This window comes from Cucurbita moschata, unplaced genomic scaffold (assembly GCF_002738365.1).
Source record: "Cucurbita moschata cultivar Rifu unplaced genomic scaffold, Cmos_1.0 Cmo_Scf00015, whole genome shotgun sequence".
NCBI lineage: Eukaryota > Viridiplantae > Streptophyta > Magnoliopsida > Cucurbitales > Cucurbitaceae > Cucurbita > Cucurbita moschata.
The window spans coordinates 981-16,216 of record NW_019268531.1 but is presented as its reverse complement, the minus strand read 5'-3'; the positions used below and the strand labels follow the sequence as shown (position 1 = coordinate 16,216).

At 32.5% G+C, this 15,236-nt stretch overlaps 2 protein-coding genes across 2 annotated transcripts; both read left to right on the top strand.

The window, feature by feature from the left end:
- The first annotated feature begins 511 nt into the window (after positions 1–511).
- On the top strand, positions 512–5,738 carry LOC111453113 (histone deacetylase 14). Its single transcript, XM_023094067.1, has 9 exons — positions 512–732; positions 1,185–1,429; positions 2,002–2,076; positions 2,371–2,472; positions 2,912–2,983; positions 4,172–4,228; positions 4,437–4,688; positions 4,887–5,068; positions 5,198–5,738. Exons 1-9 carry the CDS (start codon positions 690–692, stop codon positions 5,496–5,498), a joined length of 1,329 nt encoding a protein of 442 aa, XP_022949835.1. The 5' UTR covers positions 512–689; the 3' UTR covers positions 5,499–5,738.
- A 1,189-nt stretch (positions 5,739–6,927) lies between these two features.
- LOC111453027 lies at positions 6,928–7,508 on the top strand. The gene has a single exon (XM_023093948.1). It carries the CDS (start codon positions 6,994–6,996, stop codon positions 7,381–7,383), a length of 390 nt encoding a protein of 129 aa, XP_022949716.1. The 5' UTR covers positions 6,928–6,993; the 3' UTR covers positions 7,384–7,508.
- Positions 7,509–15,236: the final 7,728 nt, after the last annotated feature.

Genomic DNA, 15,236 nt, shown 5'->3' with positions numbered 1-15,236 from the left:
CTTTATGAAATATTTTGTTTTCAAATCATGATTTCGTTGAACTTTGCACATTTTTTCATTGCCAAATGGTTAAAATTTTAATTTATTGTGGATCGATTCAAATTTTTGAACCAACCCAAAATTTTAAAATTGTTGGGTTTGAATTTTGTTCTCATTTCCAATAGACTTAGGATCTCACTATCCACTTTTCTGATATCATTTGTAATAACTGCCCACTACTAATAAATATAGTCAACTTTGGTCAACTTTAGTATGGAACATATAGTCATCAACCTCGCGATTTTAAAATGGGGAGAGGTTTCTTATGAGTAATGGTTCGTTCCCCTTTGTGATCTCACAATATCCAAAGCTAACAACATTTGTTAATGGTGGGTTTTGGTGGTTATAAATGGTATCAGAGCAATTATCGTATAAGACACTGATCATAGTAGGGCTAAACTCTCTTCAAAGGTTAAAGCAGACAACATGTACAGCGGTAGGCATGTATAACAGATCTAATGAGAAGAAAAAGGGAAATTCATTCATAGGTCAATGATTTTCAACGGCTATCGTTAATAATCGTGGGTTTCAATTAGGCCACGTAACAGATTCAGATTGCGAAAAGTTCCGGCTCCGCCAGCTTACCGCCTCGCCTGATATCTGGCGCGCAGTGTATCAACTATTCGTTTCCGTTATTGAAGGCTCTCCTAATGGAGTTTCGCATTCTGCAACAATCTTCATCATGTTATGCAGGTCTCTCGCTCCTGCGATTTCAGATTGCGCTTCAAAAACTCTAATTGCTGCTTTATTTTCTTAATGTCTTCTTTCTTCTGGATTGTATTTGATTTCAAGTCTAAATTAGGGTGTGATTTGATTTTCCTCTCTATCTGGGTTCTTGTGTACTTCCCTTTTTCTCGTCTCGAATTGATTATATTGATAGAGGGATTCTGATGTTTTTTGTTTATTAACTTCTTTAATGGTCGACAAATTTATGATCAGATATCACCGAGTCTTCCAGTTTTAGCATTCGTTACTTGTACACGAGGGTGGGGCTGCTATCTGTTAGTAAAGTTATGACGATTTGGGGTTGCAATTTCAGTGGGGAGCCTTCTTTACATCCTTGTTTGATGATTTTCCCCAGGATTTTTATTAGGTTATTCGATTATTTGGATGAGCGTTTCTGAATAGGATTGCAAATTGAACAGGAAATGTCTTGTGCTCGGTCCAGCCTCGTTTCGGAATTTGTAAGTTTCTTAGTTGGGCTTCCTTGAACACAACATTTTTGCAGAAGAGATGTTCACGAAATGAACCTAGGAGAAAAACACATTATCGTTCGGAAGTTAATAGGGCGGCTGTACTCTGTTCTTCTAGTTCAAGTGACAGTCCATTGAAGCTCTATGATAATGTGAAAATTATTTATTCTGTGGCTGCTGCTACGGGTCATAATCAGGTACTCCAGTCTACTTAAGACCATGTATGATTAATATACCACATGCATTGTGTCACGGTTATATTCGTCCCATATGAAGTTTCGGCAAAATCATGTCTTTGTCTAGTAGACTTGAAATGCCTCGAAAATACTATAAGGGGATGTGACTAGGCGTCAATTCTTCCTACCTGGAGTTATATGCTATCTAAGCCATTGTGTTGCTTTTCTTACTTGCTAGCTTATGACATTGCTTTCAAACTCTCTTTTGAAAATCTCTCTGCCCCGATTTTCTAAAACCTTCTACTCAAAGCAGGGCAAAAAGCTTGAGTATACGTCGTCCAGCCAATGGCGACAGAAATTGAAATTGGCTAACTCACTCAATGTTGAAAGTGAGTGTCGCACAGTCACTTGCAAACGTCCCGAAGAAGTGCGACTATGACACATTGCACACTTGCTAAGAATACCAAACAAAGCAATAAAATGGGACAAAAACAATAAATTCTAACTGGACCATCAAAGATCTTTCTGCTTTTCCCTACTTGTTTATTTACTTAGATCTTGCATTGATTTGTTCCTTAAATTTTCTGTAACAGGAATCTCATCCAGAATCTCATCTCAGGGTCCCTGCAATAGCGAATGCTCTTGAAAATATGGAACTCACACCTAAGGTAATGCTCTTGGAAACTCACAACCTGATTCTGAGAGGTTTTTTCAACTGTTGGAAGCCAGAAATTATAAAACACGAGAAATCAGATTTTGAAGCCAACAAATCACACTTAGTCCCACATTTCTATCTCTCTATGTCTCCATCTCTAACTAGCTCTTTCTCTTGCACATTTCATTCACTATCAAAGTCCTTTAGCCTTGTGCAATTCCTCCATAGCTGTGGTACTTTTTAATCAATATATGAACGTATGTTTTAAAATTGAACACTTTCCTTTTTTTGATATAATATATTGCAGTTTCAAGGCTCAAATGTCGTTGAACTTCAAAATTACAAACCTGCTTCAGTTGATGACATTGTGAGTGTTCATTCAAAATCATACGTGACAGGCCTTGAAAAGGTAGCCTCTTGGTTTTCTATTAATTACAAGTTTAGGGCCATGCTATTGCCAAAGTCGATGTCAAAAATAATTTTGTTTTATTTTGAAATCACTTTTAGAACAGGAATGTAAATGCTCACACGTTCTAATGACTGACTATGCATGGGTATTTGGACTATCAAAATCTTCTTTATTGATATCAATCTTGTCATTCATGTTCACACAATATAATGGAGGTTGGCTTTTCATTTAGTTGGGAAAATTTGCAAATGCGCGCTTTATTTGTGTCAACTTGTTTCGACAACGTTGTAACCCTAGATCTCGCTTGGAGTTGCAGAGGATTTATTTCAGTTGTAATTTTTTTTTTTTTTTCTTCTTGCTTCTGATATTTTAAAATGTATCAGGACGTTTATAACTTAAAGGTCTTATTGCAATGGTGTTTACTTCGGCATATTTGCAGGCTATGGATAGGGCTTCTCAAGATGGTCTTATTTTAATTGAAGGCTCTGGACCGACTTATGCCACTGCCTCTGTGAGTTTGCCTGCTGCAGCTTTTTATGCTTAATAATGTCAGTATGGAGTCGAGTCAGGACCCTAAAGCATATTCCTTCCATCATGAACTCTAACCTTAATTGTGATATACTAAGGCAGGACCCTACAAGTCCAGGACCATAGCCACTAACGTCTTTGATGGCTAATCTTGAACATAAAGACCAAGGACTATAGCCCCTCCTTTCCATCCGAAGGAATCTACTAAACATCCAGGGGAATATTCTTTAATAGAGAATCTTTGTAACTTTTTGCTTAAAAAAAAGAAGAAAAACACTTGACCATTTCCACTCTCCCTCTCTCTGCAGCCAGTTGGAATATGTCAACCATTTCCAGGCTGCAATTATGAGAATAAAATTTTGTTTTCAGAGACACCTGGCGAGTTTGTTTTAGCAAAATTTTTACAGCATTGCCTGTGGACGTGGACAAAGAAAACTTCTATTACCTACAGCTGTAGAATTCCATTGTACTTAATTGTGAAGTTAACAACTCCCCACTCTTGAAATTCATCACCTAAGCATATTCCCCTTTTAAACCTGGCTTATATTTTCTTCTTCTGATGGACAAGAAACAATCAAGAATCATGTCCTTAAGGTCACTCTAACTACAAAGTAGCAGTGATCACTCCCCCTGTCGATTCCAACGCCACTTGATTGATTGTGAATTACTTATTTTAAAAAATATAATAACCATTTACGTGTAGGTGCAATAATTGTGCCAGTATTATTTTTACCCAAGGTTTTGCTACTTCAGATTTTAATTGAAATGCATATTGGGTTGTGCATCACTTATGGAAATTATTATTTTGGTAGCTCTTATAGTGATTACGTTTAAAAAAGCTATAAGTTTTTTTTTTCTGCTAAAAACAACAATTTATTAAATGCATTATTTTCTTTGATGAGATCCATGAACGAAGGGCAATGTTTTAAGAAACTCTTCCTTTTTTCTTTGAAGAAGAATACATTTCTCCCATAAAAACTATCTATGAAGGCTCCTTATTTCTGACCGTAGCAGTCTGGTCTCTGATCTCACGCACATATGTCACACTCACACATGTCAATTATGCAAGTGTCTTTTATATATAATGTATCACACGATACTCTAGCATTAATGTTTTTGTTTGGAGCAATTCAATTAGCTTGACCACATTTTGATACTGTTGGCAATGCAGACATTTAATGAATCACTTGTTGCAGCTGGAGCAGGAATTTCTTTAGTTGATTCAGTGGTGATGTCTCAACCCAGCACGTTAGTCACTTCTTAATGATAATTTTGTATGTAATCCCATATATTAAGCCAAACTACCAGTTTGATAGGAGAACTTCTGAGCTTTCTACTTTTAAGTGTTGAGACATTAGATTTTAATTCCTTAGTGTTCAAACCTTCGCATAAGCATAAGTAGTTGCAGTTTCATATTCTTGTGTACTTGGTTTCAGGTCAAAGCGTCAAAAACCTACAAGAATCCGCCAATTGGTTTTGCATTGATAAGACCTCCAGGACATCATGCAGTACCCAAGGGACCGATGGGATTCTGTGTTTTTGGGAACGTAGCTATTGCAGCTCGTTATGCTCAACGTGTGCATGGATTGAAGCGTGTCTTTATTATAGATTTTGATGCTCACCATGGGAATGGAACAAGCGATGCATTCTACGACGATTCAGATATATTCTTCCTTTCAACTCACCAAGTTAGCATTCTTTAGAAACAATATGAAATATATTTCATTCTTTGATGTGGTTATCAGAAACACGCATGAACAACTGAGACATGAGAAATTAACTGTAAACCTGTAATGCACAACTGTTGGTAACTGCATAGACTTTGCCCTGTTTCTTTTGCTTGGTGTCATTAACTTCCATTGGTAATGTAATCCCTTCTGGTTCAGGATGGAAGTTACCCCGGAACTGGTAAAATTGATGAAGTGGGTCGTGGAGACGGGGTAGGAACAACTCTGAATATTCCTCTCCCAGGGGGCTCTGGTGATTATGCCATGAAAATGGTGTTTGACGAAGTTATTGTACCCTGTGCTCAAAGATTTAAGCCTGATATCATTCTTGTCTCTGCTGGGTGAGTTCCCCACCTCTAGAAAATTTTAATAAAGCTTGAAGATCAATCAACTTTTCCTTTTCTTTTTTGCATATGATTTAGGAAGTTAATTATGTTCTAGTCTGAATTGGTATGAACTTATTTCTGCAGGTATGATGCTCATGTCTTAGATCCGTTAGCCAGTCTGCAATTCACGACCGGAACATACTACATGCTTGCATCCAATATCAAGCAACTGGCAATGGATTTATGCGAAGGTCGATGTGTATTTTTTCTGGAAGGAGGCTACAACCTTGAGTCTCTTTCATATTCAGTGGCTGACTCGTTCCGTGCGTTTCTTGGCGAACGGAGCTTGGCGTCGGAGTTTGATAACCCTGCAATCTTGTATGAAGAACCATCAAGGAAGCTTAAGCAAGTGATCCAGAAGGTAAAACAAATACATTCACTTTAAAGTTCAATTTATTTCTAGATATCTTCTTTTCATCCTAATTATTGTGTGTACTTTCAAGTAGACCTGCATAGTAACTTGATGTGTATTTGATGAACATATTTTCAAAGATAGGAAATATAAAGCAATGATATGTTGTTTGTACCCCTATTGATCACAGATCATCAACATGTATAATCTGATGCTTTGGTTTGGGAGAATCTTGTAAACATATAAAGGAGTGGGGCAGTGGAATTCTCATTCCAGGATATTCCTATGCAACTCTTCTACTTTTCTTCATTTCATGGATATTTCTATACATCTTTTCTACTTTTTTCTCCATCAATGAGATTCTCATTCCATGAAATTTTGTACACTTCCATCAGCATTATAGAACTTATTAGTTCAATGAAAATATCTCAACGAATCTCTTTTTGATAAGGGCAAATTTATTGGTGTGGGAATCCCTTTAGTAGAAAAAAATTAGGAATAAAATAGTGTAGGTATCCATTATTTCTGGTAGCGGGAATCTCCTATCTGATCTATTATTTCTTGTAATGATTTGCGTAGTTTATTTGGAGACATTCTTCTTCATATCCCTATGTACCATCCTTTTAATTGGACTATATTCGAATTGGCCTCTAGAGATCGAGTAAGATCCAATAAAGATGAATATAATAGCTGTCGAAGAATTTTAGAAGTATTTTTTTTCTCCTTTGAAAATCACATGAGCGATAAATTTTATGAGATCCCACGTTAGAGGGGAACAAAACATTCTTTATAAAGGTCTGAAAACCTCTTCCTATTAGACACGTTTTAAAATCTTGAGGGGAAATGAGTGAATTGTGAGGTCTCACTTCGATTGAAGAGAGAAACGAATGCCTTCGATGTCGCTGAGCTCCAAAGAGGGTAGATTGTGAGATTCTACATCAGTTGGAGGAGAGGGGAACAAAACATTCTTTACAAGTCTTCACTGGGCCTCGAAGAAGATGGATTGTGAGATTCCACATTAGTTGGAAAGGGAGAATAAGGGCGTAGAAACCTCTCTCTAGCAGAAGTGTTTTAAAACCTTGAGGAAAAACCTAAAAAGAAAAGTCCAAAGAGAATAATATCTGCTAGCGAAATTTAGGAAAAGGGGAATAAGGATGTGGAAACCTCTCTGCCGTAGACGCGTTTTAAAATCTTGAGGGGAAGCTTGGAAGGGAAAGCCGAAAGAGAACAATATATGATAGTGGCTCATACATTTGGATAAGATAAAAGTAAGTTTGGTCCTGCCCGACTGAATTAGATTCAAACGCATCTTATCTAAACCATGAAATTCTTTGCGTCTGCATACTAACATTCCATGACATCTCAACTTCTATTATTGAACTCTTTCGTCTTCGAATCAACTTCCTTTATATCCCTTTATCACGACTAACCTCAACTCTCTATAAATATCGAGCTACTACTCCATATCCATATACAACAAGCCCACATTATTATAAACTTCTCTTCCAACTATCCACCAAAGATTACAATGGATCTCAAGGTAGTCGCCCACGGACAAAACGATGCCTTGCTTCACAAGCCCAAGTCTTGTGATTGGGAACCAGTTAACGTCCATGACCAATACGTGCAAGAACTGGGAAGGTTTGCAGTGATGGAGCATGTTCACGGGCTGTGCGGTGTCGGGATGACGTTCATTTGTGTGGTGAGCGGCGAGAGTAAGATGGTGTGTGAAGGAAAAAAATACAGCCTTGTGGTAGAGGTGAAAGAAGTGCCGGTACTTCCTCACGCATGCCCTGCTATTAAGTTGTATGTGGCCGATGTGCTTGACAAGCAATGCGCCAAGTCCTGGGAACTCTTGGCTTTTAAGCCTTTCTGCCTACCCCCCATGGGCCCTGGCCCTGTCATCCACAATGCCTAAGCTTTCTTATCTACCTTACAGATGATGCATGCTATTGTATTATCTTTATCTATTACTAATTATGCAACAATAATATAAGAATAATAAAATAAAGACGATCTACGATCTTACGTTTCAGTCGCTTATTTCTTTTCTCTTAAAATCATAGTTAGCTTGTTAACATGAACATAATTTAGCTGTTATTGACATATATTTCTTTCTTTGAAGCTGAAAGATTAGATTCTCGTAACATTCTTCCATTTGTTAAAGACTATCTATGTCTAACGACCTTATGTTTAGGTCTCTTTACTACGACCAAATTTTCGAGGGTTCGAATCTCGGATTGTGACTAAAATGACGAAGACAAAAACAAATAAAAGATGAGAATCGGATAAAACTTAAATCAAATAAGACAACAACATCCAAATTAAATACAAAATAAAATTCAATTTTAAGACAAAGCTATTCAAGTTATTACAAATGGAGAAAAGGGTTCGGGATACAATTACAAAATGAAATAGAAAAGACTCAAATATAAAAATGAACTGATGCTCCGGAACGACCTTCTCTATAACCGCGTAGATCTGAAATGCTCCTTCCCTTGGCAAGGAGAAAAAAAGGAAAGAGGGAAAAGGTGTATACACAGGAAGCAAAAATACCTGTAGACTCTCATCACAATCTTTACCTATACAGACTTTACTTTAAATTCTAGGAAGGAAGTTCGGGGTCTAGCCTCTACTGTTACCCAAGTGTCTAAGGTGCTTTGAAGTTCCTAACAGTACTTCAGCTGCTTACAGTCCCATACTGGATTCGAAAAAGTTGGTTCGCCATTTTCTTGAGTCGCAAATCGATTCGCTTTAAAAGAAAAAAATATTGTTTACAGACTAATTTTTATTTGTTAATATTATTTTTATTTTTTCATAATTAATTCTTTTTTTTTATATATTTATAAATACCTATTTGAGTGAAATGGATAGACTATACTGTATTTATTGTTGAAATTAAAAGATTATAATAAATGGTTGGAATAATAAATATGTACTAATTTAAAAGAGAGCATAAGAATATTTGTACCATTAGGTTTACAATTTTGCTTTAATATTATTTCTCATTTATAATTATTCAAATTATCTTAGCTTATAATCTTTTTTTATTTTACAATTGATTTTGATGATGGATGATTTCTATGTAAAATTGTGCGGTCGCTGGAAAATGCGAGAGTGCCGGAATTCTCGCGCCCGCAATCCACGTTATCTCCCCGACTCTAATATTTTTTTTACGAGAGAATAATCAATACCGTACCACATTCGAGAGAGAATAATCTTTTTTTCTTTTTATTTATTTATTGAAAGATAAGAAAGAATTAAAAATACTTATAACATTGATTCTTTATTTTGTTCTTGGGAATGTTTTAAAAAAATGAAACCTTATATATTTTTAGATATAATTTAATATTATCGGTTCAATTTAGCTCGATCCAAACTTTTACTCACAATTTTATTTAAGATTAATTGAATCCAACTATTAATGTGTAATTTATTACTAAAACCGAAAAATATACCTACAAAATGTTTGTACTAACCAGTAATACACCAGTTTTAGTTGTTTGACTAAAACAATCCCGTAGTCATCCAAATTATTAAAGAATTTGATTCGAAACTATCTCCAAATAGATGAATGCTCAATTAATCTGTGTTGTAAGATTCGAGTATATCAATTTGAATAGCGTTTAACAACTATAAATATCGAACTCCAAAATATTCATGAGCAAAGTAAGTTGGTTGAAGCTATCTATCAAAGGTGTTTTAGAATGAGTTCGGGAGAAGTGTGTCCTTCAATTCCACTTCCGGTAATTAAGGATGTCAACGACAAAGAAGTGCAAGAGGCTGCAAAGTTTGCAGTGGAAGAGAATAACAGGATCGGTGGACATTGCTTCATTTACAAGCGTGTGGTGAACGGTTTGTTATATGGTATGGCCAACATACATATTGTAATAAAAGAATATATTTTGGTGATAGAAGTTCAAAAGGAGGATGGTATTCCTTGGTCATATATTGCAAAGGTGCGATTCAATGTGCGTCCCCTAAATGAGATGAATCTCGAATCCTTTGAAGATGTCCTTAAGGATTTCAACCAGCATTAGACTGCACCCTCTCTCTCTCTGTACTCGCAGTTACTGTTCTTAGCTATGAAAATGGCATAGAGTCGCAATAAAATAATCACGTACTTATCTATCTATCTATATATATACTTATCTCGTCCTTTTTTTCCTCAAATTTTGTCAAACTCGACTCGTATTTATGCATATTAAGGTACTACAAAGCTTCCTCATCACTAAGTAAATATGATGATTATAAGTAAAATGAATAATTGTCTCAATCGCACTTTTGATGGTAGCGGACTTGTGGTTGTACGGCACTCACTTCCCAGCAAGAAGTGAGTTAAGCCAATTCGTTCTTGCGTCGCCTACGGCCAAGCGACGTATGCTCAAGCCTCTAGACCTAATTCAAGAAGAAAATTTTAGAAAATGGGCAGAGAGATTTGGAAAGAGAATTTTGAAAACAACATTTGAGAGATTGGAATTGGTGTTATATTTGATGCAAGCAAAATGACAGCAACAACCGCTTACAACATATAACTATAACATATAACTATAGGAGTAGAGAGATTTTGTTATACAAATTTTCGAATTTTATTTTGGATCAGCTTCTTTTACTTCCTCAATATTACTCGTTTGAATATAAATATTAAAATGATTAGTTATTAAATATCGTTTGAATTAAAGCGCTTATAACTAGGATGATCTTCCAAACCTAATTCATAAAAATTAAACTATCCGGTATATTATACCATAAACAAATATAATAAATTATTCCTAACTTTAACGAGCATATTATCTTTTGGTTTGACACACGTACAAACATGAACGAACTTGAATTTCAAGTTGGGTGAGTATTAAAGATCATAATCGATAGTACCTTGCTAGTAACTTCGAGCATTCAAGAGGTCGAATGTTAAATTTCTTTAGAAGGGTAAAAAAATAACCAAATAATTATTGTCGAATTTCAAAAAAATGCACCACAAATTTCATTTATAGATAAATGGAACCATTAGCTGATATAAAATCCTAATTATACAGTTTCAGGATTTATCACATTTGTTAACAAAATGTACGAACTACTTTTAATTTATAGACTATTAAAGAGAATCTACTGTTAGACGGTTTTTGTTCATATCATTATTAGATTTTTATTCCGGCCATTTAAGTCTAATTCAATTAAAATGTGTGATATAAAAGACAATATTATCTAAATTTCAGAAAACAAAAGTAAAATTTTTAAAATAAAAAATACAATAATTTCAATAATTATATACATAATATTAAAATTAAATTATAAGTCAATATATATATATATATATATATTGGGTGAATTTATTTTTTAAATAAAAATATATTTAATTTTAAAAAATTGATTAATGCCTATCTATATCCACATTAAAAAAAAATACTCATTTAACTCTCACAAATTTAATATTTAAATGGATTAAACAACATATAATATATTAGCAATTAGAGCTATTTACTTACGTAAAAAATGTGTTAACTTACAATTTACTTTAGAGAGAATAATCAATACCGTACCATATTCGAGAGAATAATCTTTTTTATCTTTGAAAAATAAGAGAAGAAGATTCGACTATATCAATTTGATTAGTGTTGAGCCACGACTATAGATATGGAACTCGAAAGTATTCGTGATCAAAGTAAGTTTGTTGAAACTATCTATCAAAGGTGTTGCCAAAATGAGTTGGGAAGATAAAAAAAAAAAAACATTTTATCACCAAAATAAATTAAAAAAAAGGTGTTAGAATGAGTTCTTACAAAAACATTAAAAAAAATAGAATCACCAAAATAAATTACAAAAAATTAATTTAATGAAATTCCCATGCTTAATACAATTAAAAAAAACATTTTATTTTAAAATTAAAAAAAATATTCGTGTACTAATAATTATTCTCAATTGTTTGACTTGAACAATACAACTCTATCCGATTTTATTGTAAGATTCCTTTATATCAATTTAAATAGTGTTCAGCTACAACTATAAATATCGAACTCTTAAGTATTCATGAACAAAGTCGGCCTTACAAAGTCTCTTGAAACCATTAATCAAAGGTGTCAGAATGAGTTGTGTACATGTGGTTCCTTTTAATGAAGCACCAATTAAGGATGTGAATGACTTGATTGTGCAAAGGGCTGCAAGGTTTATAGTGGAAGAGGTTAACAGGAGGGGTGAACATCATTTGATTTACAAGCGTGTGGTGAACGGTTTGTTTTATGATCTTAGTGGACGTTGCATAGTTTATATTCTTGTGATAGAAGCTGTAAATGAGCACTGTATTCCTTGGTCATATATTGCAAGGGTGGAGCACTTCCTTCGTGACGATAAGTTCACATTCTTATCTTTTAAAGAAGTCATCGAGTTCCCTGTCCTCAAGTAGCAGTACAACTACTAGACTGTTATCTCTACTTACAATAAACCCTCTCTCTAGATGTGTTTCCGGGGCATTACCCTCTTCTATCTATAAAAATGGCATAGCCATAGTGATATAATAATCCTTATATGAGTATCTTTTCTTTCTCTCTCTTTATTTAGTACCCTCTTTATCGCTATATCAACCATGTCACTATGAAGATTATACATAAGAGCGTACCACTCATTTATTATTAAATATTTAATTTATGAATATAATTCATCAAAATTTTCTAATCAACTTTCAATATTAGTCTAAGTAGAATAGAAAGTTAAAATGGTATTTTTTTTATTTAAAAAAGAATAAAATACATTTTTTTTATTAAGTTAATATTAATTTTATTAACAAAACATTAAAATTTGAATCAATAAAATAAATTTTGAAAAAAAAACGTAACACATTAAAATTAATTTAACGAAATTCATAAATAATCATGCTTAATAAAATTAAAACAAAAAAATTAATTTATTTTAGTTTTAATTTAACGAAATTCATAAATAATCTTTTAAGTCAGGCTTACAAACTTACTTGCAACTATTTATCAAAGGTATTAAAATGAACTTTAAGAACATGATATACAGATATGAGACACAATTATGACACCACACGAACATAATTTCATACCCTTTTTTAAGAAACTTAAGACATAAATACAAAAAAAAAAAAAAAAAAACTATCTTTATTTCTTTATCCTTAATTTCTTCATTATCACATTTAACTTTATTTCTAGACGTGAAGGGAGAAATGAGGAATAAGGAGAAAGAGAACCCTTAACTCTGGAAGCGTATAAAATATTCTTTGACCGATTTAACGAAAGCATGAAAATAACGTCCCATCTTTGAAACCATGTCCTAAAGTTTAAGGCTTTTATTCCCCTTTCTCCTTTATATGTTCATTCCCGACCCATTAAATGACAAAATTAGAGTGTAATAGTTAGTCAATCGTAATATTTGGCGTGCTAGCTTTCAAACTACTTTGAATGGGTAAAAAGAAAACATTAAAATAACTTATTCTCATGTTTCTCTTCGACACGTGTTGGATATCTATTGAACACTTGTTAATACAATGGATATGTTAGACATTTATAATCAAACATTTGGTTTCCGACATTTGATTTTGAATAATTTTTTAGAGTGAAACATACATTAAACTATTTTTAACCGTACAAATATATAAACTCATTTATTTTGAATTTCTTTCTAATATAAAATTGTTAAACTTTTTAAAAAATATATTTTTTAATTAATGTGTCATTGTTGTATTTGTGTCCTAGATTTTAAAAAAAATGTCATGTTACCATATTTATGTCTCGGATCCATATTCATTTACTACTGGTAATACATTAGTCTTAGTTGTTTGACTAAAACAATGCATCTATTATCCCAACTATAAAGAATCTTATTCCAATCTATGTTCTAATTCGGGTATATCAATTTAAATAGCATTCAACCACAACTATAAATATTGAACCGTGAAGTATTCATGAACAAAGTAAATCTGTTGAAACTAGCTATCAAAGGAGTTCTAGAATGTTTCCTTCATTTCAAAATCCAATTAAGGATGTCAATCACAACGAAGTGCAAATAGCTGGAAGGTTTGCAGTGGAAGAGAATAACAGGATTGGTGGACATAATTTTATTTACAAGCGTGTGGTGAATGGTCTGTCAAATGGTATTGCCAATGCAGTTGTTCGTGAGGTTTATTATACTATTGTGATAGAAGTTATAAAGGATAATGATATTCCTTGGTCATATATTGCAAAGGTGAAAATTATTGAGAGTTTCGTCGAGAAAAAGCTCAAGCTCGAGCTCTTATGCTTTGAAAATGCTCTCAAGGATTTCAATAAGCATTAGACTGTTATTCACTTTATACTAAGCCCTCTCTTTATATATGGGGTGTTACTGTCTCTTAGCTATGAAAATGGCAGAGCCACAATAAAATAACCGCATACTTATCTATAATACATACTTTATTTATTTATTTATTTATTTTCTTCAAACTCAGCTCTTAATTATGCCTATTACGGTACTATCAAGCTTGCTAAGTGAATATGACGATAAGTAAAATACTAATTTATTATACAAAATCTCTAATTTTACTTGGATATACTTATTATTTTCCAAAGTTTTACTTCTTCAATATAAGTTTATATTTGAGTATAAATATTAAAATTTTTAGTTATTAAATATTGTTTAAATTAAAATGCTTATAATCCAAATCATCTTCCGGATCTAATTCATAAAAAATAAATAAAATAATTAGGAAGTATTAGAAATGTATAGAAAAAACTTGATGTAATTATTTTATTTAGTGACCGTAACTTTCAAAGTAACTTAAAATATTGTAATATTATTATTGAATTGTCCATTATAAATTTAGGAAAGAATTACAAAATAATTTTTTAAAAAAATGAAAAAATTCTTAACCCAAAAAATATATATTCAAAGATCATTAGAAAAAAAAACCATATATACTTCTAATTTCTTCAGAGAATAAAAAAATTAAAATTTTTTAAAAGGTTGCATATTTTATATATATATATTTATATATATTGTTCTTTCAAATTTTCTGGTTGCAATTCACAACACGAACAAATATTTTGATGCTCTCTAAATTTGTTTACGTTCAAAGATTGAAAAAGGTGGTGAATTTATTTATTTTTAAAGAAAAATAAATTTAATTTTAAAAAATTAATTAATCTTCATCTCTAAATCCACAATTTTAACCCTTCCATCCTCAATCGGCACTATAGATTTTGCAAGCACCTGTTCCACACAACTCATTATAATACCTTCGATTATAGTACCTCTAACATATTTCTTATATGAAAGATTACTAAAATTTTACACATTTAACTTTAAAATATTTAATATTTATACCCATTAAATTTGATATCATATATTAGCAATTCATCCGAGCAATTAGTGTTTGCTTCGTCAAAATTACTTAGGTAAATAATGTGTTTCACTTAAAATTCACTCAAGAGAAAATAATCAATATCGTACCATGTTCGAGAGAGAGAAAATAATCTTGTTTTATCTTTGAAAAATAAGAGAGAATTAAAAACATGGCGCCAATAACAGTAACTACTTTGTTTTGTTCGTGTGAATATTTCAAAAGGAACCTTATATAATTTAATTGTTCAACTAGTTCAATCCAAACTTCTACTCACAATTGTATCCAACTAAAATAGATTATAAAATTAAATTTTAGAGGCCAAAAGTACATTTTTTTTAATAAAAAAATATGATAATTTTAATAATTATATACATAATATTAAAATTAAATTATAAGTCGTATGTAAATTTCTCCACAAAATAGTAGATAAAAAAAATTAA